Raw genomic sequence first — 11,559 nt, 5'->3', positions numbered from 1 at the left:
GACGACCTTTCCGCTACACGGCACTCGAAGGGGTCACCTCCTTCCTCAACGGCCCAGAAGTCCACAGCGCGAGCATCAATCTCTTCAGCATCCAGCCGGTGCTTCCACGACCGATAGGAAAAGGAAACATCCCACAAGCACCGATCGATCTTAGGGAAATATTCAAAAAATCGGATAGAGTTGTCTGAAATTTCCCAGAATTTGGATAGCCTTTCAAAGCTGCACGCCACAAGCGATTACTCCACAATCGATGGATGTCGAAAGGTTTAACCCTCTTTGCTTCCGCTTGAACCGGCCGAAGGAGGGATGCGAGTGTATGGCATAGAGTGGATGGCATCCAGAAACTTTGGAGCACATGGGAGCTCCCGTTCCCATTGGCGGGCGGGGGTGGGATGGGTTGGGGGTGGTGGGCGATCAGAAGGAGTTGTCGGGTTCCTGCTTGAAGGAGGCCAGGGTGAAGGCGTCGGCAGGCCCCCGGCCTCCGGCCACCCCCTCCTCCAGCTCCACCTCGGCGCCGCAGTCGCTGACGACCTCCACCACGCAGCCCCCTCCCCGTTGGTGGTGGTGGGCCACGAGGGGCGAGTGCGGACCGGCCCTGTAGTCGCGGAGGATGACCACGCCCAGGGACTGCGCCCCGCCCGAGCCCGGCAGCGCCGCCCCGGGCGACGGCGGCCCCGAGGGGTCCAACCCGTTGCACAGGGGCTGGTGGATGTGCACGCCTCCTCCGCCCGCGTGATGCTGCTGCACCGGTAGCTGCACGTGGCCGTTGCTGTGCACATGCTGCACGGGGGACCCACCCACCTGAAACGACGGATTAGGGAGGGTGAGGGGGGGCGAATGGCATATACGGGTCACCACGAAACGAAAATAACCACAAGAAGGTGCCCCGTGATATCACCCCTAATGTGATCTCTCTCTCTCTCTCAAGGAATCCCTCCACTCCATTAGGAAATATCTGTATGTTATGCCCATCACATTGAGAAAGCATATCATTCCCTCTCTCTTTATTCCTCGCTTTGATTATAGTGACATAGCATATCAAGTATGGTGACGTGGCGTACCTTTCAAACAAGTTTTCTGTAAAAGTCCAAAGGGCATTTAACTCATGCGTACGCTTCATTAACAATTTGAAAATTGTAGATCACATTACAAAATATTTAAAAAAAACTAAACCTGCTATTTCTGGAATCTCACAGGAAACTCAGCATGCTGCCCTTACTCTATCAAATACTAAATCATTAAACCCCCCCAGTATTTTGCCAATGACTTCAATAGCCTTGATAGAATACATAAACTAAATACCAAATATAATTCCAAAGAAACTGCGGGAGATGCCGCAACAGTAACTTTTAACGGAGTCATCCGCTAATGTGCATTTTAATGCAACAATTTCAGAGCGTAAAAATCATTCGTCTTGACTGGGACTCGAACCCAGATCCCTCAATATCCGGTCGAGTGCTTTAGCCACTTAAGCTACCGAGGCGTCCTCTTAAACTCTGAAATTTTGGGGCTTTTAAAGGAACTAGATGTTATGACGAAATACCGTACATACAATGTCACATGTATTCGTAGTCGTGCGCGAGGCGCCACTGTCCACGAGGTTAAAGCCAACTTTAAACACGTATGGATCTAGTTCCTTTAAAAGCCCCAAAATTTCAGAGTTTAAGAGGACGCCTCGGTAGCTTACGTGGCTAAAGCACTCGACCGGATATTGAGGGATCTGGGTTCGAGTCCCAGTCAAGACGAATGATTTTTACGCTCTGAAATTGTTGCATTAAAATGCACATTAGCGGATGACTCCGTTAAAAGTTACTGCTGCGGCATCTCCCGCAGTTTCTTTGGAATTTGTCAAAGGGAAAAACACCATACGTGTTTAAAGTTGGCTTTAACCTCGTGGACAGTGGCGCCTCGCGCACGACTACGAATACATGTGACATTGTATGTACGGTATTTCGTCATAACATCTAGTTCCTTTAAAAGCCCCAAAATTTCAGAGTTTAAGAGGACGCCTCGGTAGCTTAAGTGGCTAAAGCACTCGACCGGATATTGAGGGATCTGGGTTCGAGTCCCAGTCAAGACGAATGATTTTTACGCTCTGAAATTGTTGAACCAAATATAATTATTAACTCGTCATCCTTGATCGCAGAACAACTACATACAACCAGTAATTTGCAGTCACAGCATATCGGCAGTTGAATGAGCTATCATTCGCCCTAACGAATGCACCTTCTCTCCCATCATCCAAGCGCGCACTTCATAAATCACTAATTTCACAGCAAACCAACCAGTAAGAATCCAGCTATAAGCAGACTTCGAGATCCTTCCTTTTCCTTTCGCAGGAGCATCATACATTGCATTGGTCTTTGTATTTATAACCAGGAACATTGCTTAACAAGTATTGCTGGCATGTATTGGTATGTGTATGTATTGTATGTGTGTATGCATTGCATGTGTGTATGTAATAGATACTGTGTTATAGGTATCTACTACACTAGGCACCTAATGTGTTGTTTTGCTGCATGTTAGTCCTAAGGTATAGTCTATAGTAATTTTATGGCTATTTATGTATAATTCGTGAAATTTATCGGTGAGGTTAATCTAGTAAATGTGTGACGAGGGGTTAGGTGGTAGAAGAGACTTCATAGTCTCGATCTCTCCCCGAAATAAAGACGACTATTTATCTATGCCATCCTGATGAAATGCTCCAAGGGGCAATTTGTATGGGATATCGACGCCATGCCAAATCTAACACTTATTTTGGATAATCTATGCAGTTTCTAATGAATGCAATTGCTGGTCCCACTCAATGAAACAGTGCAATGGCAGGTTATACGTCATTTTCGAATAAAAAGATACAGAAACGTGATCTTTACACTCCTGACACTGTTTCAGGCGTTACTTGGTGGAAGTGTTTCATGGTAAATTAATGAAGACTAACTGTGCAATTTCCACTGTACCTGAGGATCCATATTGCAGCGACACCATGGTCATGAAAAATAAAAAGTCCAGTGGAAATTGTAAAGCTGGTATTCATTTATTTACTCCTGAAAATGATTGAATTATAAACGATAGTTAAGGACCATTAAAAGTGGTAAAATACGAAACGAAAAGTCATGGGAAATAGTGACCTCGCGAAAGGGTTCCCTTGCTTTCGCTCCATTTAAATTTAAGAATAAAAGCGTAGAGATTTTCAACAAGTGATGTCGAGATATGAGCTGTAAAATTAGCAGAAGGTGTTTTTGGTTAACATTTCTAGGAAGCCATTTAGAATCTGCAAGATTCCCGTCAATCAAATAACCCGGGACGTTGATTTACACGAAATATTGAAGCCACACCCTAATGTATGTAGCTCGAAGCAGAACAGAGAACAGTCCTAAGAAACCAATTTAAAATATATACACCTACCGGAAATTTGCCGAAAGAATGACTATAAGCAGTTCTACTTAAAAACAGAATTAAAAATGATTCTCAATCGACCATCAGCGAAAACCAATTTTTAGATAGAAACTCGCTACGATATTACAATAATAAAATTTGCACGGCTTACCCCCCTCCCTCCCTCTAAGTCTTCCAAAACTTCCTCTCCTAAGTATTAATTATCTATGCAAATGCCTTAACCAATTTTTACTCTGTTTCTATTCTAGTCGAATTACTTGCCTAGGAAAAAGCGTTTCAGCGGAAAGTCATTGTCAGGAATATTATATCTAATTATATAATATGGCAGATATATCAACGCTTTGTGCATTTAAGGGTCGGAAAACAATTTCAATAGATGGAATAAAAAATTGCAATATATCCTTGCAATTTAGTATCAAATCCAGGGACGAAACTCATTTGTTCGATAGGTTTTGGTAGAACCCACTTATTACCAACCCCAACGGTGCGTGAAATTCACACATCTGGACAGTTCCTTTCCCTATACTGCCTGAGGTTTCCCAGAAAGTTCTGTTACCCGAAAAATCACTCTGTTCGGGCAGTTTGGGTGAAGCTTAGAGTGCCCAGAGGCGACACCCGGAATCAAACCCGATTCCTCCACTCATTAGCCCAGCGCTCTACCTATTGGGATATCACATCCCAATTACCCTAGTATTGCATCATTTTTACAGTTCAAGATCTTTAAATATTGAACAAATAGCCATAGCATATTTCTCCAAGCAGTAAAGATAATGAACCAAACAGGAAATAGGAATCGAAAATTGAATATAATAAATTGAGAATCGACGCGTGGCCATTAGCTGGTGGTTGCAAAAAAAAGATGGTTATCCTTTTGGGTGATATATGTGTTTGGTGGTTATAAACACCAACTAATGGTGAATAATTAGACAAATGTGTGCCCCAAGAGACATAAACAGGCAAGATAATGGATATGCACATGTCCATACGCAAAGGATCAAAGAGGATTAGCAATCCCGTTTAAAGTGGGATGCAAAGACCAAATAGAAAATTATCAACTATCCATTAGAAAGGATTATTTCCTTAAGCGTAGATGCCAGCCATAAGAAGATATCGACTTCATAAGGAGTAGGAGAATGCAAGCCTATGACAGGGAGAAAAAAAACAGCGCTTCACAAGAATGTGATTGATGATCAATGGGAAATCATGGTACAATTTTACGCAAGCAAATAAAAACGGATAGACAACATTTTCAAGCACAAATTTCAATAAAAATATGCCAGTCTACCATAAACCAATGACCTAAACCAAGGAAAAAATGCAGGATGTGATATTTTTTTCAAGAAGTTGAGAAGGTTGTAAGACACTTGATGAATTGAAAAGCCCAAAGCATATGTATATGAATTATTATTGGTGTTCTACCATTTAAGGTTGGATTTTGGCTGGGCATAGACTCTACAACGGTACAAAGATACATTTCTTTGCCTCCTCAACTAAAAACACAACCTGACATCCCACTTTACCATAAAACCTTCAATTCCGTATGCCTCCTTCTTCATTCCGTCCGACATTACTCTTCTACACGCATTCCTACCACTCATTCGTTTGCCTAACATGATCCCCTTTTATCACAGTCATCAACGCCCAATTGCCAATCAAAATCCATGTATCCTGCCGCCATTGCATTTCTCCCAACATTCCCTTATCCTTCCACACCATGACTAGTGCTTCCCCGTTTATTTGCCTTTCCTTCCATTTCACCTTTCGCATCCTCTTTCACACCCATACGTGTATTTCAAAAACCTTCCACCTACGCCTATCACTTGCTTCAACGACCAAGTTTCCGAGACAAAAAAGACCGATCCTATGAACCATATTAACTGCACGCGAAATCAAACCTACTGTTCTGTATTCACATATGGATGCCTTTTATTTATTTGGGATAAGAACTGACACTGGACTGACAAAATACTCCTGCCAAATCTCTTCCTCATAAATGCTACGAATTAGTCCAAGTAGAAAGCTCTTCCTCCCACTTTTTCTTAATCTTTTAAGTAGTTCCGCGGGAATGTTGTCTACCCCCAATGTCTTATTTTCTTTAAATTCCCTTAATTATTTTCTATCTCACCATCAGGTATGCCTCGACCTAAGCTATCCCCATCTACGTTACATTCTCTTCAAATGCCTAAGCTTGTTGGCGTCATGACTCTTTACCGAATAGTTCCACTTTATTGATTAAAAATATTCTTGATTGATATTTGATCGGGAGGAAATGTGATAGTGCAATTGGTAGAGCACTAGACATCTAGCCGGAGGGCCCGGGTTCGATTCCCGGGTACACCTCTCGGGGCACCCTCAGCTTCACCCGAGCTGAGTGATTTTTTGGGTACCAGAACTTCCTGGGAAACCATAGGCCGTACCAGGAAACAAACAGGCCTCATGCGTGATTTCTGGCGCCGTTGAACTTAGCATTAGATTCAGTTTATTTTTAAACACTTTGCACACTCACCTACTAAACTTTGCTTCCATATTCTTCCGTTCTTTCTCTCAACTACCTTTATAATCATCTCGTCCATTATCAATGATTTATACATTCCCTGGTTACTGTTCCCATTATTTCGCATGCGGTTTTCGATATCTCTTTTTGGTATGCTCCCAATTTTCTTCTAAGGTACCTGTCTCAATTTCTTACAATCATACACTTCCTTACAGGAGATCAAACAATTATTTCTTCCGGTAACTGATCGTGTGCCCTATCAAATTCTTCCTCCCTACGGTTGCTTGTTGGCATGTAGACTTGAACAATGACCAAGTTCGTCGGTTAGGCTTTTACGAGTACTGATAAGCTCCTATCATCTCAACCGTCAACCAGCTCTATGTTAACTACGCTTCTTCCTACTATTTTCTTCTATGCTATTGGAGACGACGTTACAATTGTAACACTCACAGGCCCTATTTCCCTCCGCTTTATATTGTACTCTACAACTGTCACCCATTATTCTTCCATCCCACCTTCCACAGCCGTAAAGCAGCTTTATTTCCTCTCTCCATCTCTCGCTTTATATTTCTTTATTTCCCTGTCGTTAACATCGTCCTAGCATTCCAAGCCCCTATTCCAACTAATTCGGTCCTTGTCTCCGTGTTCTGAGTTGCTCCCATTTCTAACTGGTTCATTCTTTTTCTGTGTTTTCTGTGTTGCTGCTATCAGCAGTTTTCATTTGCAAAGGTTTTTTGTGATGGTGACCGCGGAAGCCTTGCCTTCCCCGCTGTCGGGCACAAAACAGGACCGATTGGGCCGAGCCCTTGATTGCCAAGGATCATTTTCTCTACAGTGCCCATCATGGCATAACATTCAAGGGATAAGTAACAGAGGCAGGTTTCCGTTGCCTTCCTCAATATTGTTTTTAACGATACACTATCAATCAAACGGGGTCTGACGCCTACGCTGCCGTCGCACCGAGGAAATGACGCATTTCGTACGGCTCCTACCCTTCGACCTGTCTGGCATGGGTGACACTGCCAGGAAAAACTATCATGGCTCACTCAAGCACAGCTCTAGGGGTCATCAGAACGCACAGAACCTACCACCACGCCAAAGTTTCAGTGAATTGGGAGGGGAATCGACGAACATAAGTAATTAATAGTGAAATATGGGGAACGAGATTTGCAAAAATCATTTATACAAATAATGAAAAAAGCTCTTTACGAAAATAAAAGTTCTCTCTTCTAAGCCCAGAAGAATGTTGTACTAACATAGGGATAGCATTATTTGAAAATATGAAGACAAGCAAATCATTTTATAACTTGAGGAAGGATAAAATTGTTCCAAATGACTCCTAAATTTCTAATAAAAACTATGTACTCGGAAATCAGAAATTTGTCTGAAATCTGAACTGCGAGGCTTTTGGAGTGAAAGATCATACAATGATACCACACTTTCTATGATACAGGTATTAGAAAAATACACTCGATATAATAATCAGCAAACGTATGCAATAGCGTAAAAAATCCATTCAATGCCCAAAAGACATTCGATTTAAAATTGTTGCTCCCAGAATATTAAACTGGCAGAAAATCGTGGATATAATAGAGCTAATGGAAATCACATGCATTGGCAATATTATTTTCCATTTTCCTACCGTTTAATGTAGGGTTTGAAAGGACACAAACCAACCACAGCTACATTTCTTAGCCTCATCTAACAAGACACAATCTGACACCCAACATTACAACTAGTTACCCTTATTTTCCTGATACTTCCTTCCTGCCTTCATTCCATCTAACATCCCTATCCTACGAGTATTCCAACCCCTTCCTTGTTTACCTAACATCCTTACTTTTATCACAGTCTTCAATACCCATCGCCAATCACAACTCCCTACATCCATCTTCCCTGCCTCCCTTGGATTTCTCCCAAGTCTTATCCCCCCTACCATGCCTAGCACTTCCTCGTTTGTTTTCCATTCTATCCAGTTCATCTTCTCCATCCTTCTCCAAACCCACATCCTCTCTTTCGGCTAACCTCTTCGGGATTACCTCCGATATTCCTTCCCTTCGACGCCTGCTGCAGATGCACATCCTTGCAGCACGCCTTTCTTCTTCATGCTTCCTAAACTCCCGAGTTCTAAATAGATTACATCCGTCTGGTTTTCAATGTTGCCTGAGAACCGCACTCTTTTACAAACACTCTTTCCCCATCATTCTGCCACTAACATCATCGCTATGCCCTTCAGAATAAGAAGAATCCATTCAAGTCAACATCATAGTATGTATTTTTCACAACGACAAATACATTGACTGGCCACTGATAGGCTCAACTTTCCTGAGTCAACATTCTTACTCCTCCGATGTACGTTCCAAACTTAAAAAGATAATATTTGTCAAGATTCTCGATGCATATGGTGTCATCAGACTAATGGCTCGAAAGTTTTCCATGCTATCTGCTGCTACTTTTGTTTTAGAAATGGAGAAAATTACGCTCAATGAATTTTTATCTTGACGATTTGAATAACGTCTTAAATGAAGCTTGGTGCAATCGTCTCTTTGGCACGTCGATAAGATGGGCCTTTATCAAGCGCAATTCCCAATTCGCTGATTCCTCATATTTCAATCTGAGAGCAGTGTTCCCTTTGCTGCCTCCATCAACATCTTGTTCCTCTTCGACAAATTTTGCGCACTTGTCCTCTTTCATTGTACAATTGTTCCGAGTGTTCTTTCCATCTCTTCAAGTCATTTTCATCTCCCATTAAAAATTTCTTTTCCTTTCCTTGAATTGTAATGCATCCCGCGTCATGTTTCTCAAGTTTCTTACCTTTTGTCTACATTCATTTCCTTTAGTTGCCTACATGTACGTCATTTTAGCTCTCCGAAGTAGTCCGTCTATTGGCAATGAAAGGGCGGGTGATCTTTGGACTGAGGAGGAGATGCGAGCACTGATGGCAGCGGGAGCGGAATAGAATCGTGACGTCACGTTTGAATGTGTGTGAAGATGAAGGAGGAGGGTTTGGGAATTGCCAGACGCAATGGTTATTAACGGCAGGTCATGATTAAGTTGAGAGGTGCAGGGAATAGAAAGTTTTAGTAAAGATTTTTTCCGTCCACTTTCAATGGGACCATATGCCCTTTTGAGAGTTCTTTTCAACGTTTGAGAGGAAATGGGGGCGCTTTGATTTGTAATATTTATAGGGGCTGTAAAGATGAATGTTAATTTGTTTGGATTTGCCAGATCATTTTTTTAATTGTGGACATAGCGACACAATTCAAGTGATTGGTGGAATGCATTAGAATGGAAGAAAAGATGTGGGGCAGGCGACAGATCCGAAATTTGGGGATTTTATACTGAGGCCATTCGAAACGATACCTAACACAATGATGGAAGAGAGGAATTCTGAATAGAAGGCTTACTCAACTAATTTGAAGCACTGCAACTTTATATTGCGAAGCCAAAAGGTACTGGGTTTACAGGCAGTCATGCTGGATGATAAAACGTTGGAGAAGAGCCGGATGCCGAAAAACACCTATGGCAAATATCCTAGTACTAGTAATGATAGATAATGGCACAGAGGTACCCGTTTCTTGCCATTGGCACCGGCTCTTGAAACATCGCATGCTAGTAAATGTAGGGCAGGGGTTGGCACCAATGTCCAGGATTACTGCTCCAGGAACTGGTACCAAAGTAGCAAGTTTTCTTGCGCAGCGTACCAACTCCCATGGGCTAAATACAAACACGTACACGAGTCACTCCGCCGGGAAATTTACGTTTGAAAGTGCTTTCCTCCCCACACAGGCTATTCTAGTTTGGCTTGGGAGTGGGTGCTCACCTGGTGCCTGGGGGGAGGGCTCGTGGCGCCCACCGAAGACACCGACGAAGGTTCGCTGCCCCCGTTGTCGTGGTACGCACCACTAGCGGGGCCGCCCCCGGCGCTGGATTGGCCGCCGGTTCCACTGCCGCTCACTTGCGAGACGTCCCCTGTGGCTCCTTGAAAGGAGCAAATCATTAAACATTTGCGGATCCCTCTTCCCTCTAAAAGAAATCGCATTTCATCAGAGGCACAGTCATGTGCATCTGATGAAATGCGATTTCTATTATAAGCTAATTTGTGATCAGGATTTTTGAAAAAAAATTTAAATCTACATGATTCCACATTTAAGAGATAGTTGAGGCCGATACTTTGTGGAAATCAATTTGTAAAGCACGAAGTAAGAATAAAAGACTTTGCGTTTCCACAGGAAATAATTTATAACTGTCGACTGGTTTTTGATTCTTTCTTCGTGCTTTATAATTCTACATAAAAACAACGAATTAAATCACGTAGAAACACAAAATAGATGCGAAATTGATGGACTCATGGAATATAACCACAAAAACATTAAGAAACGAATCAGGCTAAGGTAATAAATCGTAATTTATTACAATATGTAAGCCTAAACGACTAAATTCCGATCACAGATTAAGGAAACAAGAACCATTAAAAATATTCTCTATTTCGGAGATTTTAATTAGTAAAATTGCTAGAGTACTCATTTCACGGAATATGTTATTGGACACAGGGTTGAAATATAATCCATGTTTTCTAATTAAGGACATAATCTTTTTAAAAAACCAAATTGAGTTGATGGATTTTATTCCAAAATGTTCGTTTCGCGCAGTGATCGATAAACTGAATTGTCAACAATTTAATATTTCCAAAAAGCATCAATTCTAATAGATAGCGACAGGCGTGATAGTTATGCTAATTTAGTTGTTTCTGCTCTCGGTAATGAAGTTAGGAGAAGGATTAATTGTCACACCGAGGAATCGGGCAAGAAGAGTGGCGCCGATGGGCCGGCGACCCCCCTGCCACTCACCCCCGAGCAGCATCTCCTGCAGGAGGCTGTCGATCCTCGCCACTCCGAACAGCTTGGCGAACTGGATCTGCTCGATCATCTGCCACGTGATGGACTGCAGAGCGGGGAGGGCGAGTAGGAGCTCCCCGAAGCGCCCCCTCGAGTCATACTGCCGGTCGCTGATGTAGTCCTCGAGGTTTATTTGGATTTGGTATCGAAGGCACTTAATGCGGGCAGGTTCGCTGAGCCCCTTGGCATCTGGCGGGACGACACGAGAAAGAGAATCCTCAAGATCAACGAAGTTATTTATTTTATCGCTTTCAACGAAAATTAGGGCGGCGCTTAGTAGACAGACATTCTTACAACCCCGGTGCAGATTCGCATAGCACATAAGCAATAAAATATCGAATATACAAGTTATTTAAATGATATGACAATCAAGTATTTTATCAATTCAATTGACGCGACTTTCTTCAGAAAAATGTAAATACCTTAGTATATTCCATTTATTCATGACATAAGCCAACATCTAGACAAGCATGCAAAGCAATGAATTACAGCAGTATTTAGTATAGTAATGTGGAATATAAAAGGTTGAAAATCAATTTATTAACAGAAGTAGATGCGTAAAAATTAATATTTCCATTAATCAATGTGTATTTGGTGTAATTTCATACATGCAAAACAGAAAGTACTTATCTCCTTCTCTCATGATGCAACATGCTTAAATAATTTGAGTTTCATTGGAGTCCAAATGCTCACACTTTGCCCATCTTTTCAGAAATCCATTCGAAACATAGAGAGCAATCTAAACCGATATTACTAATTTCAGTACTTAGT

At 42.1% G+C, this 11,559-nt stretch overlaps 1 protein-coding gene across 1 annotated transcript in view; it reads right to left on the bottom strand.

Annotated features, from left to right (window-relative positions):
* Positions 1 to 414: 414 nt before the first annotated feature.
* LOC139691032 (hepatocyte nuclear factor 4-gamma-like) overlaps positions 415 to 11,559 on the bottom strand; it is a 28,607-nt gene continuing 17,462 nt past the window's right edge. Inside the window, exons 7-9 of the mRNA XM_071588753.1 lie at positions 10,741 to 10,977; positions 9,714 to 9,862; positions 415 to 801 (exon numbers count right to left, since the gene is read on the bottom strand). Of these exons, the coding sequence (XP_071444854.1) occupies positions 415 to 801; positions 9,714 to 9,862; positions 10,741 to 10,977 (773 nt within the window). The remainder of the gene's footprint in view (positions 802 to 9,713; positions 9,863 to 10,740; positions 10,978 to 11,559) is intronic.

This window comes from Hetaerina americana, unplaced genomic scaffold, assembly GCF_022747635.1.
Source record: "Hetaerina americana unplaced genomic scaffold, ioHetAmer1.1.p SCAF_3, whole genome shotgun sequence".
Classification (NCBI taxonomy): Eukaryota; Metazoa; Arthropoda; class Insecta; order Odonata; family Calopterygidae; genus Hetaerina; species Hetaerina americana.
Note: the sequence above shows the minus strand (reverse complement) of the source record. Positions and strands in the feature narration are given on the sequence as shown.